The following is a 24,653-nucleotide window of genomic DNA, read 5'->3' as shown; positions in this document are numbered from 1 at the left end:
GACCAGATACACTGTATGAAATACATGAAATGAAATGACTCGTCTCACTATCAGAATTTGATCCGTTCAGTTTGATCATGTTTCAAAAGCCCAGAAGAGCCCAACGATTGAATCGTGTTATCCTCGTTCACGGCAGCTGCCCACTTTGAGCTTCAAAACCGCTCTTCAGAAACCAGCAGGTGAAGTCATGAAGGCCACGTCTATGTTTTACAGTCTGTGGTGCAGCTTCAAGACAGAAATCCAAACCATTATCATGCAGAGATTGAAGGAAAGGTGGCAAAAGCAAAGGGTGGAAGAGAGTGAAGGAGGATGGATTTACAGAGGAAGATGTGAGAGATATCAGGACTTAGACTGAGACACACTGTTCAACACAGGTAGACATAATACAGGCAGATGTGAATACTGTAGGCAAGAGGAAACAGCAGAGCGTGTTTATGTCACACTCTCAGAAAGAATCTGATTCAAAACCTCAGACAGATAAAAATACATTTTGATCTAACAGATATTCTACAAAACTCAAGAAAAGAAATTGATTGAAACCCATTTCACCGTCTTAGACTGAAGAAATCAGTTTTTGTTGTTTTAATATTGGAAATAAAAGTCATTGTGATCCACAGTCCAGACCACTCGGTGGCGGTAAAGCACCAATTCATTGTTTGCCTTCCGCCAATAAATCTCAAAGAAGAAGAAGAGAGACCGCGCAGTTTCCGGGTCGGTGTATTGATGACGTATCTCTGGGACAGTTTGCGTGATTGTCAGCTGCGGTGGAAACAGACTCTCTGAGACTCGGTAAGACCGACTCATTTATCTTTAATTCACGGTAATTTACCGCGTTGCTGCTCCCGCTGCTCACAGACTGTTTGTTCCGGAAGTTTTAGCCGCTGACAGCCGCCGCGTGGACGCCACAACACGGCTAACCGAGCTAACGGAGCTAACCGAGCTAACGGCTAACCTCCACTCTGTGTGAACGGTAACGGCTAACTGCTAACTGCTAACCACTAAGCTAATATTAGCTCCTAGAAACGCCGTAAACAGCTGACATGTTCTTGGTTAAAACCGAACACAGCGCGTTAAACTAACGACTAATCAATATGTAATCGATATCAGGATCTGATCAGAGATGATGTGACGGTTAAAATTTGATTAAACTGGTAGAAAGTTGATTAATAACCGTGTTTCATGTGATTTAAAAGCTGCATCACCTCAGTGAGGCTGATTGACTGATCGATACTTAAACTCCAGACTCATGTATCGATCCGGCGGTGAGTGAGGTCATCAATCACCTCCACAGGTGTTTATTACAGAATAAAGTGTGACTGATGCTGAACAGGTCATATTTTTACCTGGCGGTCTGTTAAAGGTGCACTATGTGAGATCTGGCTGAATTTTAGGTTAAAACGTTCTAAAATTATCTAAATGATCAACAGAATGTGAAGAAATAACAGTTTTGATGTTACGTCAAATATCGATTATTAACTGGATGATGCAATCGATCATCAGATCTGAACCTGCGGCAGCGAACAGGCTGAGCGACGTGTCGCCTCTTTCTGCGAAGTTTGCGCACCTGATTCTGTTTTCATGGATCCATATCGACGCTGACGTCCTTGATGTTTCTGTTTATCCTCCAATCAGAAGTCAGCATGGAAGCAGAGCGTGAACATAAAAACAGACTCTGAGCTCCTCGCTGCTGGTACTAATCAGCTGGTTTTCCTGTTAACTGGTTTGTTGACAGCAGATGTTCAGACACTGAGAGCAGACGTAGCTGACCTCGCTAACGCCTGATTATAATTTCACAGACGACGCCATCCTTCAGATTACTGAAGGCGTTGATGGTTTATGTCCAGTGAAGCTGTGGAATCAGTAAAGTTCTTCACCATATTTACTTGTTTTTCCTTAAAAAAAAAAAAGAAAAGAAAACTCCCTGCGTGGGTTTTGATGTCAGACATCTGAGCCGTGCAGCTGTCACTATACAACTTACACAGAACATGTCGAAGCTAAAGTGACAAATGCATATTATGGTCTGGCTTCAGAACCTCTGCTGGATTAACTTGTGACTGCTGTTAATGCAGCGATGCAGCTGCACAAATACAGTCTGTTGCACCTCTGCAGTTAAACATTTAACGAGGATCATAATGTCTGTTTAACGTAGTCGAGGCAAAATATCATTTAATGTTTGGACCTTATTTCTGTTTTCTTCCGTTGGATCAACAGTGTTGTGTCAGAATAAATCCAGTTAAGTTGTGCATAGTTTTTATAATTCACAATGTGCAGCAGTACATGCAAATATGCATCGTCTGTAGGAGGCACAGACCCTCACTCACCCACACAGACCCTCATGGACCCACAGGGACCCACACGGACCCTCACGGACCCTCACTTACCCACACAGACCCTCACGGACCCACAGGGACCCACACGGACCCTCACGGACCCTCACGGACCCACACAGACCCTCACGGACCCTCACGGACCCACAGGGACCCACACAGACCCTCACGGACCCTCACTCACCCACACAGACCCTCATGGACCCTCATGGACCCTCATGGACCCACACGGACCCTCACGGACCCACAGGGACCCACACGGACCCTCACGGACCCTCACGGACCCACACAGACCCTCACGGACCCTCACGGACCCACACAGACCCTCACGGACCCTCACGGACCCTCACGGACCCACACAGACCCTCACGGACCCTCACTCACCCACACAGACCCTCATGGACCCTCATGGACCCACAGGGACCCACACGGACCCTCACTTACCCACACAGACCCTCACGGACCCACAGGGACCCACACAGACCCTCACGGACCCTCACTCACCCACACAGACCCTCACGGACCCTCACTTACCCACACTTACCCACTCAGACCCCACACAGACCCTCATGGACCCACAGGGACCCACACAGACCCTCACGGACCCACACTTGCCCACACAGACCCTCATGGACCCACACAGACCCTCATGGACCCACACAGACCCTCATGGACCCTGACTCAGAAATCAATGTCTCAACATTTCCCACCTCATTCGGTTGATCGCCGCCAGGTCGACTGGAAGGTCAGGCTTCTGTCCCTCCAGTACAGACTGGAGTCAGTCGTCTCAATGAAAGATGGATCAACTGACAAACTGGAAAACTTACTTTACACACCAGCAGCCCACATGATGTGGTGTCTCGCTGGAGAGGAGAAATTGTGTCACATGACCAACTGGAGACATTGATGCTCCTCCTCCTGATGATCAACCAAGATCTGCTTACCTTGTTATTTTATTGCATTTCTGCAGCTGGACTCTGGTGGCTCCATGTGGGTCCACAAAAACGCCCCTTCATTTTGGGTCCACAGCCTGTTCAAATACACAGATGGACTCCTAAATGTGCATGAAGGGTTTATGTGAGCTAAAGATGGACATAAAACTACTAAACAAACTCAGACTAAAGTTCTCCTCCCTCCAGAGTCCAGAGTCCAGAATCCAGAGTCCAGAGTCCTGCAAACTGCAACATCCAGCTACAAAAACTCCAGCTGTTAAAATGAACTCAACATTCAGAATAAGACATTGTTAGGATCAGAGTAATGATGTCACAAATACACATTCAACACCTGCAAAGAGTTTACTTCCTCATCAATAGGCTGATTGGTTTCAACAAAGGTTTAAGGGGGGGGGGGGGGGCACAGTATCTCCCCCCAGCAGTCAGACACTGGAAAGGAAAAAAGTGAGTATTTTAAAGCAGGTTCAGAGAGCAGAATGATAATAAAATACAAAACTTTATGTTAAATGTCTTTTAGGTTTTACGTGTAAACACCAGATCAGACAAATAAAACTTTGCTTTCCAGATATTCTGTAAAACACTTACAGCGAGGAACTCGACATCCAAGATGTCCAATGTTTAAATAAAATCTTCAAATATATAAAATATTCAAAGCTCAATTGTTAAATTAAATTGCAATATGAGGCCTGATACCTTCCTCCTTTAAACACGGTAGTGAATGAAACAAACATCAACACACGTCTGCAGCTTGTTGAACGAGCTGCCGAACAAACATCCACCGCTAACGTCAGTTAGCAGCTAGATGCTAATTAGCTGCTCAGCTGCAGCACATCAAACGTCACTTCAGACCCGTCAGATGCTGGTTCCATCGTTACCCTTCAAAATCCCCGTTAGCGACGCGCTGACGGTCCATGGCTGCTAGCATGTAGCAGCGATCAATACAGATCAACTACGATCAGTTACACCCACAATAGACGAGGCTGGAGAGTAGATGGGAGGGGGCGGGGGTGTTGGTACTGGTTAGTGTGGTAGAGAGTAGATGGATGGGGGGGTGTTGGTACTGGTTAGTGTGGTAGAGAGTAGATGGATGGGGGGGTGTTGGTACTGGTCAGTGTGGTAGAGAGTAGATGGATGGGGGGGTGCTGGTACTGGTCAGTGTGGTAGATCTGTTATGATGAAGGTTCCCAGTATGTCCTGATCCCCCCCTCACCAGCGTCTCCACTGTACCGTCTGTTATCTACAAGGACTAAAACATTAGTGCATTAACAGGAACGGGCTTCACATTTCAGTGATCGCCACGTCCAAACACTGCAAACACGTTCTGTACGTCAGGCAGGTCTCTGCCTCGCTGCCACACATTGAATATTATGGGATGTGTTGTGTTCAGATGTTGGTTCCATGTTCTTGGTTTCCGTGGACCAGATATAATTAAGTGTGTAACATTGTGACGTGTTGGTGTTTTTAGTGTTTTATGATGAACTCACAGTTGACTGTTGCTATGGAGACTGTTTGCAGGTGATTCGGTCACAGAGGTGAACGTTAACCTTCCACAAGATAAAACAAGTCAGCAGGATAAACAGTGTTGGACACAGGAAACACTTTATTTTGAAGTTCTGTTCCCTGATCTTTAGGAACCTGAATCCAGATTACAACGTGCTGGTTTGCTCTTTAGAGGACAGTCAACCAGTCCACATATGTACTGGTTTCCACTGTCTCTGACATTCCCAGCAGCTCAAACGGCTCCGACACCTGGAACGTTAGAGAAGCTGAACACAAACTAAAGCCTGAATTATAGATGCTGATCATCAATGTAATCAATCAATTACGATTAGTTGTTTGATCCATAACATGGTGAAGAATATGGATCGATGACGTCATCAGATGTTTTATCCACAAACATCTAACGAGCTGCGATCACATCTGGACTCACAGCGATTGATCGATTGTTATCGAGCACGTTTTGGTATTTTTGCTGAGAAGAATATTAAAGGTTAATTGATTATTGAAACAGCTGCTGATTGATCGACTTGTTTCATCTCTACTGTAATCGACAAAGTGATTAATTGATAAATGATCGTTAATGTTTGATGGAACAGGTGTTTCTGTTATTTTGTCCACCCCTGGACTAAATATCGGAAACGACCGCTCGGGGTGTTTAACTAGCTGTTGCCATGGGAACCTGCAGCTGATGTGTTGTTTTGTTTCTCTCGTCCATACAGGAAGTGTGTCACGGCGTGCTGCGACCTTCACCTGTCAGCTGACCTGCTGACTCACTGAGCGCGCTCAGTAGGGGGGTTCCCCTCCACACACACACACACACACACACAGAGCTTCTGTTGTAACACACACGGTGAGTTAACGTTTCTACACGCTACAAACACGCCTCATTCAAACTGTCAGAACTTTATTTAAACGTCAAATAAACACAGAAGAGTTCAAACTTTATTTAAACGTGTTCAGTTAGTAATTAATGAATCACTGAGTCTCTAATTATAACATTTTAACTGTTTTCTGACATTTTACTGACAAAACAATTTGTCAATAAATTGAGAAAATAATCAGCTGCTTAATCAATAATGAAGATAAAACTGTGGTTTGATTATTAATCAGTCCAGAAAACTGATCACCCAGCTGATCAATGACAGGAAACTGAAGCACAGAGACGTCAGATATGTTGTGAAACTGTTCAACATGTCTTCCATCTGCAGAATATTGATCAATAAAAATGTTGATAATTGATCTGTAATTTATCAAACAGAACTTGTTTTGGTTCCCGTTGATTTGAGGGATCTGATCAATAATCTGTTTATGTTCTGGGTTGTTTAAGAAGATGAATCAGCTGATTGATAAACTCTCAAATATGATTATTAGTATCAGTTACATCCTGCGTGCGTGCGTGCGTGTGTGTGTGTGTGTGTGTGTGTGTGTGTGTGCGTGCGTGCCTGCCTGCCTGCGTGCGTGCGTGCGTGTGTGTGTGTGCGTGTGTTTCAGGTCAAGCTCAGACGTCATCATGGTGTTAGCCGACCTCGGCAGGAAGATCACCTCGGCGCTGAGGTCACTCAGCAACGCCACCATCATCAATGAAGAGGTGACTTTAACCAGCTGTTCACTTTGTGTTGTGGTTTTAAACTTTACCTGCTGCACAGTTACACCAGTTACACCAGTTACACCAGTTACACCCGTTACACCAGTTACACCAGTTACACCCGTTACACCCGTTACACCAGTTACACCCGTTACACCCGTTACACCCGTTACACCAGTTACACCAGTTACACCAGTTACACCCGTTACACCCGTTACACCCGTTACACCAGTTACACCAGTTACACCAGTTACACCAGTTACACCAGTTACACCCGTTACACCAGTTACACCCGTTACACCCGTTACACCCGTTACACCAGTTACACCAGTTACACCAGTTATGGTAATAATAATAATAATGTTGTTGCGTGTTTGTGTCTCAGGTCCTGAATGCGATGCTGAAGGAGGTCTGTGCTGCTCTACTGGAGGCCGACGTCAACATCAAACTGGTCAAACAGCTGAGAGAGAACGTCAAGTGAGTCTGACACACCTGAACCTGGTCTGAACCTGGTGCAGGTCTGAACCTGGTCTGAACCTGGTGCAGGTCTGAACCTGGTCTGAACCTGGTGCAGGTCTGAACCTGGTCTGAACCTGGTGCAGGTCTGAACCTTTCTTAGTTTTTAGTAAACGGAGCAGAACGATATGACGTCACCTGACCAGACATCATTTCATCCTTGATAAATGTCATTTATTTATTTATTTATTTATTTATTTATAAAACACATTAATCAATATTTCTGTAAACGTGTTAACTGACTGGTTTCCAGCCAGCTCCTTCCTGTCGTCATGGTAACAGTAAACATGCTGTAATCATCCTGCACACGATGGAATCGCTCCCAGTTACTGTCCAGTTCACTGCTGACTCTTCCACTACAAACAGCTCAAAAACAGTCCGTCTGCACGTTCACTGCTTTCTGCTAACGATCCCACAATGCATTGCTCCACACTTTGACGTGTAATTTACCGTCACGCGGCTCTTTAGCTGATGGTGGATTGAAACTGTCTGACTGTTATTCAGGCTCATGTTTATGATCTGATGTTACTGTTGTTGTTCTTGAACGCATCACATCCAGTTTAATCTGCACATGCAGCAGTTTAGGACGAACATCAGGACTGTGCTGTTTGTCCCTGCAGGTCTGCCATAGACCTGGAGGAGATGGCCTCCGGTCTGAACAAGAGGAGGATGATCCAGCACGCCGTCTTCAAGGAGCTCGTCAAGGTTGGATCATCAGACCTGGAAAAGTCCTGGAAACTTTCCAGGACTGAAAAACACTTCCTCCAGGAAACTGTGATTCTGTGATGACAGTAATTAACCCAAATTCAAGAAATCTTCAGTTTTACTAAATTGCAGCAACTTTTCTGCATGAAACGTTTAAACCAGCAGCTGTTTGTGGTTTGGACCAATCGTGGCGTTTAGTGTGGCGGCAACTGACGACAAATCTCACCTGCCAACAAACACGATGCCATAGACGAGCAAAACTTCCCAAATGTTCCCAAATGTTCCCAAATGTTCCCAAATGTTCCCAAATGAGGTTTGATTCAGTGAGTCAGGAGACATAATCTGCCTCAAACATCCAACTAGATTTATTTTAATAACATTATTGATGACTTTATTTGCTGCTGATGTTGAGCTGAAAGTTTATTTAATAAAGGTTATAAATGGAACTCAAATACAGTATTTTCTGTTTATAGAACATTGAGTCCTCATGGTTCTCATGTTCAGCTGAAATATAGTTGTGATCTGCAGGAAGTCGTTACGTACGACTCTTCATTAGTTTTTTAAAAATTGCATTGTTTTCCTTTGCAAGCTGCTGCAAAATCAAACATTTTTGGCCTCAATAATCACAAAAACCGCAGTGAACCTGGAGGGAGTCACACACATGTGAAAACACTCAGATTACATGACTAAACTTCTGTCTTCTGTAAGATGGAACATTTTATTTCAGTGATTTGAGAAGTGAATTGTGTGTACTCTGTGTGTGTATATATACTGTATGTTTATATGCTGTGTGTACTCTGTGTGTGTGTATATGTACTGTATGTTTATATGCTGTGTGTACTGTGTGTATAACATGTATATATTGTGTATTATTCAGCTGGTGGATCCTGGTGTGAAGGCCTGGACTCCCACTAAAGGAAAGAACAACGTCATCATGTTTGTTGGACTGCAGGGCAGCGGGAAAACTACCACCTGCTCCAAGGTGACACCTGATAAATGACTCTGCCCCCCTGTACATAGACCACACCCCCATCTTCTGATAGGCTGTAGTGTTTGTCGCAGAGCGCCTCCTGCTGTCTGTCTCACTGACTGCTGTGTTTCTGCAGCTGGCATATTACTACCAGAGGAAGGGTTGGAAGACCTGCTTGATCTGTGCCGACACGTTCAGAGCCGGTAAACACTTCGCCTCCTTTCACCTGACACACTTCACCTCCTTTCACCTGACACACTTCACCTCCTTTCACCTGACACACTTCGCCTCCTTTCACCTGACACACTTCGCCTCCTTTCACCTGACACACTTCACCTCCTTTCACCTGACACACTTCACCTCCTTTCATCACCTGACACACTTCACCTCCTTTCACCTGACACACTTCGCCTCCTTTCACCTGACACACTTCGCCTCCTTTCACCTGACACACTTCGCCTCCTTTCACCTGACACACTTCACCTCCTTTCACCTGACACACTTCACCTCCTTTAACCATCTGACACACTTCACCTCCTTTAACCATCTGACACACTTCACCTCCTTTCACCTGACACACTTCACCTCCTTTAACCATCTGACACACTTCACCTCCTTTCACCTGACACACTTCACCTCCTTTCACCTGACACACTTCACCTCCTTTCATCACCTGACACACTTCACCTCCTTTCATCACCTGACACACTTCACCTCCTTTCATCACCTGACACACTTCACCTCCTTTAGTCACATGACACACTTCACCTCCTTTCACTCATAATTCTCTGTTTCTCTCAGGTGCCTTCGACCAGTTGAAACAAAACGCGACCAAAGCCAGAATCCCGTTTTACGGCAGGTGAGTGACGTCACCTGCAGTCAGCTGTTACACCTGTCGATGTTACTGTGTGTGTGTGTTTGTGTGTGTGTGTGTGTGTGTGTTTGTGTGTGTGTGTGTGTGTGTGTGTTTGTGTGTGTGTGTGTGTGTTTGTGTGTGTGTGTGTGTGTTTGTGTGTGTGTGTGTGTGTGTGTTTGTGTGTGTGTGTGTGTGTGTGTGTGTGTGTGTGTTTGTGTGTGTGTGTGTGTTTGTGTGTGTGTGTGTGTGTGTGTGTGTGTGTGTGTGTGTCGACGGCTGAAGAGCGAAACCTCTCATCTGAAAAATGCACTTTTTTGAGAAAACTAAAAAACGTGTTGTTTTCTTGCAGAATGCTATTTGTTAATGATATCAATACATAATACGTTGTTTTTGACTTCATGTGTTAATAACATACAAACATACTGTAAACAACACGTAATATAGTAATATGATCCACAAACAGTGTATCATGTATCATTAACAAATAGCATTCTGCAAGAAAACACGTTTTTTTGAAACAGGTTTTTTCAAAAAAGTGCATTTTTCAGATCAGAGGTTTTGCTCTTCGGCCATCGCTGTGTGATGCGTTCAGTTACACCTGTGTGATGCGTTCAGTTACGCCTGTGTGATGCGTTCAGTTACGCCTGTGTGATGCGTTGAGGGACGCCTGTGTGATGCGTTCAGTTAAACCTGTGTGATGCGTTCAGTTACACCTGTGTGATGCGTTCAGTTAAACCTGTGTGATGCGTTCAGTTACACAGAGATGGACCCGGTGGTGATCGCTGCAGAGGGCGTGGAAAAATTCAAAGGTGAGAACTTTGAGATCATCATCGTGGACACAAGTGGACGACACAAACAGGAAGACTCGCTGTTTGAGGAGATGCTGCAAGTCTCCAACGCTGTGGTGAGTACCTGAACGCACCACCGCAGACACCTGAGCAGGTGTGAACAGTGTTTAACCTCCTCTTGTTTCCTTAGCAACCAGACAACATCGTGTACGTGATGGACGCGTCGATCGGCCAGGCCTGCGAGTCTCAAGCGAAGGCCTTCAAAGACAAAGTGGACGTGGCGTCGGTGATCGTCACCAAGCTGGACGGGCACGCCAAAGGAGGCGGAGCTCTGAGCGCGTAAGACCATGATCCTCTGCTCTCATGATGTCACAGCACCCTGAACTTTGTGTTCATCTCCTTCTTCTTTTGCTGTTTCTGTCAGCGTGGCGGCCACCAGGAGTCCCATCATCTTCATCGGAACCGGAGAACACATCGACGACTTCGAGCCCTTCAAGACGCAGCCGTTCATCAGCAAACTGCTCGGTAACGACACCTGGTGGTCACGGCTGCTATCACAGTCGGACGCCGTCACAACACAAACACGCCATTAATGTGTAAATGACACCATGTTTCTATGGAAACGCTCAGTAACTCTTCCTCCTCCTGTCAGGGATGGGAGACATCGAGGGATTGATCGACAGAGTGAACGAGCTCAAACTGGACGACAACGAGGAGCTGATCGACAAGCTGAAACACGGTGAGAAACGCACCTGGAGACATGTAGTGCATTGTGGGTATGACCTCTGACCTCTGACCTCTACCCCTCAGGTCAGTTCACTCTCAGAGACATGTACGAGCAGTTCCAGAACATCATGAAGATGGGCCCCTTCGGACAGATCATGGTAAGATCACAGTGTGAAACTGATCAGAACTACTCAAACAGGTCGAATATTAAATTCTTCCTGATGATCAAAAGAAAGTTTGAATTACAAATAAAGACTAAAACATATTGATCCTCGCTGGCTGATACAGAACAGTTACAATCTGTCGGTCAATCAGTGATCAAATCAGTGACAATCAATCAATACATGTTGTGACCTCACTAAGACTCAGAAGGTCCCATCAATCTACTCTCCAGTCTCTTATTATTATTATTATTATTATTATTATTATTATTATTATTATTATTATTAAATATCACATGTATTGAAAACTTCTGCTCAAAGATAATAAATTCCAACATTTACATTTTTAGTTTCTAGTTTTGTTTCCATAAAGTTTCCTGCAGCGACAAAAACGAACCAAAGACCAAAACAAACAGGATGCAAAGAGCTGACTGTGTGTGCGTGTGCGTGTGCGTGTGCGTGTGCGTGTGCGTGTGCGTGTGTGCAGGGTATGATTCCTGGTTTCGGGACAGACTTCATGAGTAAAGGAAACGAGCAGGAATCAATGGCCAGACTAAAGAAACTGATGACCATCATGGACAGCATGAACGACCAGGGTAACACACACACACTGTAACACACACACACACACACTGTAACACACACACACACACACTGTAACACACACACACACACACACACTGTAACACACACACACACACTGTAACACACACACACACACTGTAACATACACACACACTGTAACACACACACACACTGTAACACACACACACACTGTAACACACACACACTGTAACACACACACACACACTGTAACACACACACACACACACTGTAACACACACACACACACACACTGTAACACACACACACACACACACTGTAACACACACACACACACACACACACACACACTGTAACACTAACACACACTGTAACACTAACACACACACACACACACACACACACTGTAACACTAACACACACACACACACACACACTGTAACACTAACACACACACACACACACACACACACACACACACACACACTGTAACACTAACACACACACACACACACACTGTAACACACACACACTGTAACACACACACACACTAACACACACACACACACTGTAACACACACACACACTGTAACACACACACTGTAACACACACACTGTAACACACACACACACACACACACTGTAACACACACACACACACACACACACACTGTAACACACACACACACTGTAACACACACACACACACACTGTAACACACACACACTGTAACACACACACACACACACTGTAACACACACACACACACACACTGTAACACACACACACACACTGTAACACACACACACACACACACTGTAACACACACTGTAACACACACACACTGTAACACACACACACACACTGTAACACACACACACACACACTGTAACACACACTGTAACACACACACACACACACACACACACACACACTGTAACACACACACACACACACACACTGTAACACACACACACACACACACACACTGTAACACACACACACACACACTGTAACACACACACACACACACACACACACTGTAACACACACACACACACTGTAACACACACACACACATTGTAACACACACACACACTGTAACACACACACACACACACACTGTAACACACACACACACACACAGTAACACACACACACAAACACTGTAACACACACACACACTGTAACACACACTGTAACACACACACACACACTGTAACACACACACACACACACAGTAACACACACACACACACTGTAACACACACACACACACACACTGTAACACACACACACACACACACTGTAACACACACACACACACACACACACACACACTGTAACACTAACACACACACGCACACTGTAACACACACACACACACACACACACACACACACACACACTGTAACACACACACACACACACACACTGTAACACACACACACACACACACACACACACTGTAACACACACACACACACACACACACACACACACACACACACTGTAACACACACACACTGTAACACACACACACACACTGTAACACACACACACACATTGTAACACACACACACACACACTGTAACACACACACACACACACTGTAACACACACACACTGTAACACACACACACACACACTGTAACACACACACACACACACACAGTAACACACACACACAAACACTGTAACACACACACACACTGTAACACACACTGTAACACACACACACACACACACTGTAACACACACACACACACACACAGTAACACACACACACACACACACTGTAACACACACACACACACACACACTGTAACACACACACACACACACACACTGTAACACACACACACACACACACACACACACACACACACTGTAACACACACACACACTGTAACACACACACACACTGTAACACACACACACACACACACTGTAACACACACACACTGTAACACACACACACGCACACTGTAACACACACACACACACACACACTGTAACACACGCACACTGTAACACACACTGTAACACACACACACACTGTAACACACACTGTAACACACACACACACTGTAACACACACTGTAACACACACACACACACACACACACTGTAACACACACTGTAACACACACTGTAACACACACACACACACACACACACACTGTAACACACACACACTGTAACACACACTGTAACACACACACACACACTGTAACACACACACACTGTAACACACACTGTAACACACACACACACACACTGTAACACACACACACTGTAACACACACTGTAACACACACACACACACACACACACTGTAACACACACACACTGTAACACACACTGTAACACACACACACACACACACACACTGTAACACACACACACTGTAACACACACTGTAACACACACACACACACACACACACACACTGTAACACACACACACTGTAACACACACTGTAACACACACACACACACACACACACTGTAACACACACTGTAACACACACTGTAACACACACACACACACACACACACACTGTAACACACACACACTGTAACACACACTGTAACACACACACACACACACACACACACACTGTAACACACACTGTAACACACACACACACACACACACACACTGTAACACACACTGTAACACACACACACACTGTAACACACACACACACTGTAACACACACTGTAACACACACACACACACACACACACTGTAACACACACACACACACACACACACTGTAACACACACACACACACACACACACTGTAACACACACACACACACACACACACACACACACACTGTAACACACACTGTAACACACACTGTAACACACACACACACACACACACACACACACTGTAACACACACTGTAACACACACACACACACACACACACACTGTAACACACACTGTAACACACACACACACACACACACACACTGTAACACACACTGTAACACACACACACACACACACACACACACTGTAACACACACTGTAACACACACACACACTGTAACACACACACACACTGTAACACACACTGTAACACACACACACACACACACACACTGTAACACACACACACACACACACACACTGTAACACACACACACACACACACACACTGTAACACACACACACACTGTCATCAGACTCATGGAGGGTTTTTTAAAAAGTTTTGAAAAGATGAAACTCGATATTGTTGAATAAAGACGCCTCACTGACATGAGAGGAAACAGATATTTTATGGATGTAGAGCTTCATCAGAGCGTCTTCATCAGAGCGTCTTCATCAGAGCGTCTTCATCAGAGCGTCTTCATCAGAACATCTTCATCAGAGCGTCTTCATGTCAGCAGATCAAACGTCTGTTACTTCAGTAAGTGTATGGTGGAGCAGATAACAGCTGATTGTGGTGTTTGTGTGTTTGTGCAGAGCTGGACAGTAAAGACGGAGCGAAGCTGTTCAGTAAGCAGCCCAACAGGATCCAGCGGGTCGCTCGGGGGTCGGGCGTCGCCACCCGGGACGTCCAGGAGCTGCTGACTCAGTACACCAAGTTCGCCCAGATGGTGAAGAAGATGGGAGGCATCAAAGGACTCTTCAAAGGTAAACCTGAAAATCTGTAGTTCAGTGAATATCCAGCGCGGGGCGATGTGGACTCTGTGGGGGGGGGGGGTCGGGTCGGTGTGTTTGGGGATTGAACTCTGTGTTTGATGTCTTTCAGGAGGAGATATGTCCAAGAACGTGAACCCGTCTCAAATGGCCAAACTTAACCAGCAGATGGCCAAAATGATGGACCCCCGAGTCCTCCACCACATGGGTGAGCCCTCATCTACCTGTCCACCTCACCTACCTGTCCACCTCACCTACCTGTCCACCTCACCTACCTCATCTACCTGTCCACCTCATCTACCTGTCCACCTCACCTACCTGTCCACCTCATCTACCTCATCTACCTGTCCACCTCACCTACCTGTCCACCTCACCTACCTGTCCACCTCACCTACCTCATCTACCTGTCCACCTCACCTACCTGTCCACCTCACCTACCTCATCTACCTGTCCACCTCATCTACCTGTCCACCTCACCTACCTCATCTACCTGTCCACCTCACCTACCTGTCCACCTGTCCACCTCACCTACCTGTCCACCTCATCTACCTGTCCACCTCATCTACCTGTCCACCTCACCTACCTGTCAACCTCATCTACCTGTCCACCTCATCTACCTGTCCACCTCACCTACCTGTCAACCTCATCTACCTGTCCACCTCACCTACCTGTCCACCTCATCTACCTGTCCACCTCATCTACCTGTCCACCTCACCTACCTGTCAACCTCATCTACCTGTCCACCTCATCTACCTGTCCACCTCACCTACCTGTCAACCTCATCTACCTGTCCACCTCATCTACCTGTCCACCTCACCTACCTGTCCACCTCACCTACCTGTCAACCTCACAAAGTCACACATCGTCATCACAGGAAATAGATGTGTGTTTGTGTGTGTTCATGTGTTCACGTGTGTGTTCACGTGTGTGTGTGTGTTCAGGTGGGATGGCCGGTCTCCAGTCGATGATGCGTCAGTTCCAGCAGGGAGCCGCCGGCAACATGAAAGGCATGATGGGATTCAACAACATGTGACCGCCGACCAACCAGCTGCCTTACAACATAAAAACTTAAAGCTCCGCCTCCTGACAGGTACAGGTGGAAGGGGCGGGGCTTAGAGACAGAGAGGGGAGGAGGTGTAGAAAGAGAATAAAAGGAGGATTCGTCCTCTGCTGCTTTAAACCAGAAATACAAATTTCTGCTTTTAGAAAAAGACCAGAAGAAGAGAAACGATGATTTAAAGGAGCAGTCCGTCATTTTAGGAAGCACTCTCTAACTGAGAGTGTGACTGCTTCTTTAAACGATGAAGAGGAGGAGGAGGAGGAGGGGGGAGGAAGAGGAGCTGATTGTTTTTGGGCCTCATTAATTTAATTCTGTAACTTGTTTGTGTATAAGATTTAAACAGAGCAGAGTCTGTCCTGATTGGACGAGATGACATCACACGATGATGATGATGATGATGATGATGACGACATTAGTTAGTGACAGTATTTTTGTCATATAATAAACATTTGTATTGCACCATTTTAAACCTGCGTGACTTTATTTCATCATGTTTGTGTCACATCTGCCAAAACCTGAACGAGATTCATCAGGGAACACGCCAGAAACACGCCAGAAACACACTAAAAACAGACCAGAAACACGTCAGAAACACGCCAGAAACACACTAAAAACACGCCAGAAACACACTAAAAACACGTCAGAAACACACTAAAAACACACCAGAAACACACTAAAAACACACCAGAAACACGTCAGAAACACACTAAAAACACACCAGAAACACACTAAAAACACACCAGAAACACGCCAGAAACACACTAAAAACACACCAGAAACACGCCAGAAACACACTAAAAACACGTCAGAAACACACTAAAAACACACCAGAAACACACTAAAAACACACCAGAAACACACTAAAAACACACCAGAAACACGTCAGAAACACACTAAAAACACGCCAGAAACACACTAAAAACAGACCAGAAACACACTAAAAACACACCAGAAACACGCCAGAAACACGCCAGAAACACGCCAGAAACACACTAAAAACACACCAGAAACACACTAAAAACAGACCAGAAACACACTAAAAACAGACCAGAAACACACTAAAAACACGCCAGAAACACACTAAAAACAGACCAGAAACACACCAGAAACACGTCAGAAACACACTAAAAACAGACCAGAAACACACTAAAAACACGCCAGAAACACACTAAAAACAGACCAGAAACACGTCAGAAACACGCCAGAAACACACTAAAAACACGTCAGAAACACGTCAGAAACACACTAAAAACACGTCAGAAACACGTCAGAAACACACTAAAAACACGTCAGAAACACGTCAGAAACACACTAAAAACACGTCAGAAACACGTCAGAAACACACTAAAAACACGTCAGAAACACGTCAGAAACACACTAAAAACACGTCAGAAACACATCGGAAACGCCAGAAAGATAAAACTCCAGAAACACGTTGGTTTGATGGAAGTTGGAAGTGAAATAAGTTCTCAGAATAAGTTAAAAATTTTAGTTTTTGTAGTAAATATGAGGAAAATAGTAAAATCTAAATTATTAGATTTTATTATTCAAAAGCCAGAAAGTCAAAATTTAGTTAAAAATTGAGAGAAAGTTGTGACTGAATTTTAGTAGAGTACATTTATTGAAGTAATATACTTAAGTACAGTTTTGAAGTACTTGTACTTGAGTATTTCCATGTGATGCTACTTTATACTTTTACTGCACCGCATTAATCTGACAGCTTCACTATTAATAATCTAATGATGTCATATATAATAATATATCAGTCAGAGGGACCAAACCACTACTTTTACTGCAATACTTTAACTACATCAAGCTCATAATACTTATGTACTTTTACTGCAATACTTTAACTACATCAAGCTCATAATACTTATGTACTTTTACTGCAATACTTTAACTACATCAAGCTCATAATACTTATGTACTTTTACTGCAGTAAAGTATCTGAGTATTTCTTCCTCTGCTGCTTTCTGATAATTATGTTCAGAAAGTCACTTTGACTAAAGCTGCGACGCTTATTGATTAATATTGATAAAACTGTTGAATAATTATTAAATACACAGAATATTCACTATTTCAGCATTAAATGTTTGATTTCATGCTTTTGTTTGTCAGATGTGATGAAATCTGATTTTCATTTGGTTTTAGACTGTTGCTCAAACAAAATACCTGAACTTTGACTTTTTACCCACAGAACGATTCATCAATAATGAAAACAATCACAAGTTGCAGCTCGAACTTTGACCTGAAAATAAAATGTTGACGTTTCAGGTCAAAAGTTTTTATAGTTTATATTTTATTCAGTTTCTCAGCAGTTTGTAAGAATCTGAAATATTTTTGGACTCTGGGTGAGGCTGCACCAAAGATCCTGCTCTGACAGGAGGACTCACTCTGATGGGGAATGTGTGTCTGCAGATGTGGCTGCATCACAGGTTGACCTCAGGTAACCTCAGCGGGGTTTGAAGTAAAAGGTGTCACATGTTTTACCGTCACTTGTGTCCGTGTTGTCTGTTTCTCAGAATTAAATTATTCTCATTACACTATGACTGTGTTTTATATTTATATATATATATATATATATATATATATATATATATATACACACAAGAACACGTGCATCTTAAGATCTAACAGGACAAGTATAGAGACAAATCCTTTGTCTGATGCAGTTAGGAGGTCATTAGTGACTTTCACCAGTGCTGTCTCTGTGCTATGATGCCTCTAAATCCTGACTGAAAATCCTCAAATAAACTATTGTTATGTAGAAAGTCACATAAATGATTAGAGACTGCTTTCTCAAGGATCTTGGATAGAAATGGAAGGTTAGATATAGGTCTATAATTGGCTAAAACACCTGAATCAAGAGTAGGCTTCTTAAGAAGAGGTTTAATTACAGCTACTTTAAAGGACTGTGGTACATAGCCTGTTACTAAAGACAGATTGATCATATCTAGTAAAGAAGTGCTCACTAAGGGTAAGGCTTCCTTAAGCAGCCTAGTTGGGATGGGGTCTAAGAGACAGGTTGATGGTTTAGATGAAGAAATCATCGTTAGTTCAGGAGGGTCTTCTTCTTAATCCTTAAGTTTAGCTCAAAATTCTTTGACAGAAAAACACTTTACAACATTTATTTACTTTTATAATTATTGTTTTTATCTGATTGTATTTAGTTTTTAAATAACACTTTTAATATAGTTAATGGCGGTTGATTCCACTGTGCTGTGTCAGTTTGTGTATCTGTAACAGTTTACATCTATATATATATATATATATATATATATATATATGTATGTATGTATGTGTGTGTGTGTGTGTGTGTGTGTGTGTGTGTGTGTGTGTGTGTGTGTGTGTGTGTGTGTGTGTGTGTGTAGGCTATGTGTTAGTATTTATCCAGACTGTGTAACACCCCGGTCAGGACTGTGGTCCCCGGATTTCCGTCAGAGTGAGCGCTCTGTCGCTGTTCGCTCTCTGGGTCTTGACGTGGCGCCGGACCGCCGCCATGTTGTTTTGCTTCGTTGTCAGTGCGGAGCGGCAGCAGCGGCAGCAGCGCGGCGGTGAGTCTCATTTACCTGCCTGCACTCTCTCACCTGGACCCGCCGGACCCCTGACGGCACCTGGACTCGGTCAGGTCACCTGTGTGTTTGTTCTGTAACTGTCACCTGAGTGACGCGGCTGCTCACCTGCTCAGTTAGCTGCTGTTAGCCGTTAGCTTCGCGGCTAACTGAACTCTGACGATAAAAGCGGTTTAATTAGTTTAATTAGTTGGAGGTGAAACTTCAGGTTCAGGTGAGACGCTGATTCAGGTTTCCAGCTGTTCATGTCATTAATGTACCTGCTGACGTCAGCCCGTCTACTGTCGCAGCATCATTGATTCAAACGGACTGGACTTTAAAGTTCAATAATAACGGTTATCTGATTGATTATCAGCTGATTGATTAGTCAGATAAAGTTGTGTGTTTCTTCATCTCAGTTAAAGTGCAGCAGCGTCATTAGCAGCTTAATGAGGTGTTTGTTAGATGCTGAGTAATGAGCAGCACATTTACTTTAGTTTGATTAAAGATTTTCCAGAAGTTGCAGATCAATATTGTGATGAAGGTTGTTTATTTATTATTTATGTAGAGGTGACGTCATGAGTCCAAACTCTGAACAACATGTTTAATATTTAACTGTTGAGTCACATAAATATTTCTTACACGATGGTTTAAAGTTTTCACTTCAGTGTGATTCTGCTGAACTAACAACGTGTTTAAAGTGTGAAACATTAAATAATCTCTGATCAATGTTAACAAATCATCATTTTTAATATGACAGAATGTGACGTCATGTTTTTGACTGTTTTATTTTTAGATAACTTGTGTGTTTGAAGTTTAAAGGTGTCATATTAAACTCCTTTAACACATTTTAATAAAATGTCTCTGACACACTTTGGTTAAAATACCACAAGGATCCAGCAGCAGCAGCCTCTCACCCCCCTCTGCGGGTGTGCCGGCTGCTATGGCAACCGTTGAGCATTAACCCCGGAGAAACATGGCTGGTTCAGACCAGTGCTAACATGCTAACATGCTAACATGCTCCATCAGCACTCATAATAACCTCATCTACAGGTATATAACTTTAAAAACATAGAAACTCATCAATAATAATCAGATGATGATTATTGATGATAGCAGCTGAGGTGGTGTCTGACTCTGGTGTTAGCTTAGCTCCAGCTACATTGAGATAAATCCACTTAATCCCAAAAGTTTAAAAAACAAACTCCTCCGGCTGGTAAACTGCTCGGATCAGAACAGAATCAGGTGTTAATTCCTCCAGAAGATGAGCGATACACGCACATTTATCACCCTTAGCTTAGCTTAGCTTAGCTTAGCTTAGCTTTACCGGTCCTGGCCAGGGCTTGGTGAGTGTTAGACAGGTGAGGGGGGGTGGTACAATTTCAATGAAGCCCCCGATGACGTAAGTGGAGTTTTTCATAATAAGGCCCCTTTAATATTGGATTAAAATGGGAAAAGTTGAAATACAAACTCAAAAAACTGAGTAAAAGAAAAAAAGAATGAAAAAAATGGGCAAATTTCCCCAAAATTCAGATAAGACCTGACAAAAAAATCATTCCAAAAAAAGTTAGTCGTACTGTAGTATAGATAGCAGTACTGTAGTACATTAATAGTACTGCAGTATAGTCAATAGTACTGCAATACTCTCTCTCTTTCTCTCTACAGTACCTGACAGTCTGTGCGACCCCTCCCCCCGTGTTGCCATGGCGACCTTCCCAGAGTACATTGCTCAGAACGAGGAGCGTGACGGTGTGCGCTTCAGCTGGAACGTCTGGCCGTCCAGCCGGCTGGAGGCGACCCGCATGGTGGTGCCGGTGGCGGCGCTGCTGACGCCACTGAGGGAGCGACCCGACCTGCCGCCCATCCAGTACGAACCGGTTCTCTGCAGCCGCGCCACCTGCCGCGCCGTGCTCAACCCACTGTGGTAAGCATCACCTGTCCACACTCACCTGTCCACACTCACCTGAACAACACTCACCTGTCCAACACTCACCTGTCCAACACTCACCTGTCCAACACTCACCTGTCCACACTCACCTGTCCAACACTCACCTGAACAACACTCACCTGTCTAACACTCACCTGTCCAACACTCACCTGTCCACACTCACCTGTCTAACACTCACCTGTCCAACACTCACCTGTCCACACTCACCTGTCCAACACTCACCTGTCCACACTCACCTGAACAACACTCACCTGTCTAACACTCACCTGTCCAACACTCACCTGTCCACACTCACCTGTCCAACACTCACCTGTCCAACACTCACCTGTCCACACTCACCTGTCCACACTCACCTGAACAACACTCACCTGTCTAACACTCACCTGTCCAACACTCACCTGTCCACACTCACCTGTCCAACACTCACCTGAACAACACTCACCTGTCCAACACTCACCTGTCTAACACTCACCTGTCTAACACTCACCTGTCCAACACTCACCTGTCCACACTCACCTGTCCAACACTCACCTGTCCACACTCACCTGTCCAACACTCACCTGTCCACACTCACCTGTCCAACACTCACCTGTCCAACACTCACCTGAACAACACTCACCTGAACAACACTCACCTGTCCACACTCACCTGTCTAACACTCACCTGTCTAACACTCACCTGTCTAACACTCACCTGTCTAACACTCACCTGTCCAACACTCACCTGTCCAACACTCACCTGTCCAACACTCACCTGTCCACACTCACCTGTCCAACACTTACCTGAACAACACTCACCTGAACAACACTCACTTGTCTAACACTCACCTGTCTAACACTTACCTGAACAACACTCACCTGTCTAACACTCACCTGTCTAACACTTACCTGAACAACACTCACCTGTCTAACACTCACCTGTCTAACACTTACCTGAACAACACTTACCTGAACAACACTCACCTGAACAACACTCACCTGTCCAACACTCACCTGTCCAACACTCACCTGTCTAACACTCACCTGTCTAACACTTACCTGAACAACACTCACCTGTCTAACACTCACCTGTCCAACACTCACCTGTCTGTCTTTATGTTGCAGCCAGGTGGACTACAGAGCCAAACTGTGGGCCTGTAACTTCTGCTATCAGAGGAACCAGGTAAACTTGTTCTTCAGTTGTGACAATGTTTCCCTTATAATATACAAAAAATATTTTTTTTAAATGCCAAAATAACGCCAAATATCCATTCATTCACAAGTCAATAGAGCTGTTTTGAAACATGAGTCAACGTCTGTGTCGTTGCCAGGGAAACTGCAGGTAGCGTAGCTCCTTTTAAGGAACAGAGGTTAGCAGTAAAGTGTCGTCGTACAGACGACAGTGTGTCAGTTAATAAATGCTGCAGCTTGTCAAGACCATGAAAAGTCATGTCTGTTGTTTCCCAACTGCTGGAAGAGAGAAGGAGGTTAGCTGTGAAGTTAGCAACAATGGATTAGCCTAACCTGACAATGCGAAACAGAGAACGGAGGAATGTGTGGCTGCTAATCCCCCCCCCCCGCAGGCCGAACCACTCAACCAAGGAGAATCACTGGTTGTGCCATAACTTGTGTGATTGGTCTGTTTCAGTTTCCTCCATCTTATGCTGGAATCTCTGAGGTGAACCAACCTGCTGAGCTGCTGCCTCAGTTCTCCACCATCGAGTACGTTGTCCAGGTAAGACTCAGACACACAGACAGACTTGTTTCCAGATGTTTAACCTGTTGTAATGATGTGTCCTCAGCGGGGGCCCCAGATGTTTAACGTGTTGTAATGATGTGTCCTCAGCGGGGCCCCCAGATGCCGCTGGTGTTCCTGTACGTGGTGGACACCTGTATGGAGGACGAGGACCTGCAGGCTCTGAAAGAGTCCCTGCAGATGTCTCTGTCCCTGCTGCCTCCCACCGCGCTGGTCGGCCTCATCACCTTCGGACGCATGGTGCAGGTGCACGAGCTCGGCTGCGAGGGCATCTCCAAGAGCTACGTCTTCAGGGGGACCAAGGACCTGAACGCCAAGCAGCTGCAGGTAGCTAAAGGGACTAATTACAGTATCTACTAGAGATGTAACGCTACACAGAGTTTATGGTTCGGTATGTACCTCGGTAGAAAATAGCATTTTGGTCCTTTCTGTTAAAAAATGTTAACATCCAACAATGACTTATTGGCCGAAACTATTACTGACACAGTTTAGTTGCTGCAGTGCTAATTAACAGTGTAACTTGTACTGCTGGGAGCTAACTGTGCTAACCAGCTGTGAACTGTCTGACTCTGCAGGAGATGCTCGGTCTGGCCAAACCTGCAGCGTCTCAGGGACGAGGACCTCAAACTGCTCCACAGCCACTGTCCAACAGGTAAACCTTTATGTATAACATGTATCATGTATGTATCATATAACAACATGTCTCAGCATCATTCATTTCTCTTAAGAAAACAGCTTAATTCAAGTCTGGATTGTTTAAAAGATGAAGGAGGATAAGAGCTCAGTGAGGACATGAACACACTCATCACAGTTCAAAAGAAGAAGATACTGAATTAGTCAGTTTTAAATATGTTAGTTACATTTTTAAAAAATGTCTAATACAGAGAATTATATAAAGACTTTGTTTGCGTTTGCTGTTATTGTTATTCATTGACTATAATATGAAATATCCATAAATAGAAAAGCTTCTACAAGCTGTTGGAGAGTCAAATAAGTAACTTAGAGAAGAGAAGTATCGTCATGTCTGCAGGCGAGACATCGATCCAGT

General features: G+C 44.4%; 2 protein-coding genes across 2 annotated transcripts in view; both read left to right on the top strand.

Moving 5' to 3' along the window:
• Positions 1 to 669: 669 nt before the first annotated feature.
• On the top strand, positions 670 to 16,841 carry srp54 (signal recognition particle 54). The gene is made up of 17 exons (XM_067615060.1): positions 670 to 789; positions 5,500 to 5,630; positions 6,272 to 6,368; positions 6,751 to 6,842; positions 7,502 to 7,586; positions 8,464 to 8,568; positions 8,693 to 8,759; positions 9,358 to 9,415; positions 10,166 to 10,316; positions 10,391 to 10,539; positions 10,625 to 10,725; positions 10,853 to 10,939; positions 11,011 to 11,084; positions 11,575 to 11,683; positions 15,136 to 15,306; positions 15,425 to 15,520; positions 16,254 to 16,841. Exons 3-17 carry the CDS (start codon positions 6,291 to 6,293, stop codon positions 16,343 to 16,345), a joined length of 1,515 nt encoding a protein of 504 aa, XP_067471161.1. The 5' UTR covers positions 670 to 789; positions 5,500 to 5,630; positions 6,272 to 6,290; the 3' UTR covers positions 16,346 to 16,841.
• Positions 16,842 to 19,841: 3,000 nt separating this feature from the next.
• sec23a (Sec23 homolog A, coat complex II component) overlaps positions 19,842 to 24,653 on the top strand; it is a 24,769-nt gene continuing 19,957 nt past the window's right edge. Inside the window, 6 exon segments of the mRNA XM_067613395.1 lie at positions 19,842 to 19,995; positions 21,589 to 21,847; positions 22,975 to 23,032; positions 23,498 to 23,584; positions 23,696 to 23,932; positions 24,181 to 24,257. Of these exon segments, the coding sequence (XP_067469496.1) occupies positions 19,872 to 19,995; positions 21,589 to 21,847; positions 22,975 to 23,032; positions 23,498 to 23,584; positions 23,696 to 23,932; positions 24,181 to 24,257 (842 nt within the window). The 5' untranslated portion in view covers positions 19,842 to 19,871.

The sequence above is a fragment of the Thunnus thynnus genome, chromosome 16 (genome assembly GCF_963924715.1).
Source record: "Thunnus thynnus chromosome 16, fThuThy2.1, whole genome shotgun sequence".
Taxonomy (NCBI): Eukaryota; Metazoa; Chordata; class Actinopteri; order Scombriformes; family Scombridae; genus Thunnus; species Thunnus thynnus.
This window is presented reverse-complemented; position numbering and strand designations above follow the sequence as displayed.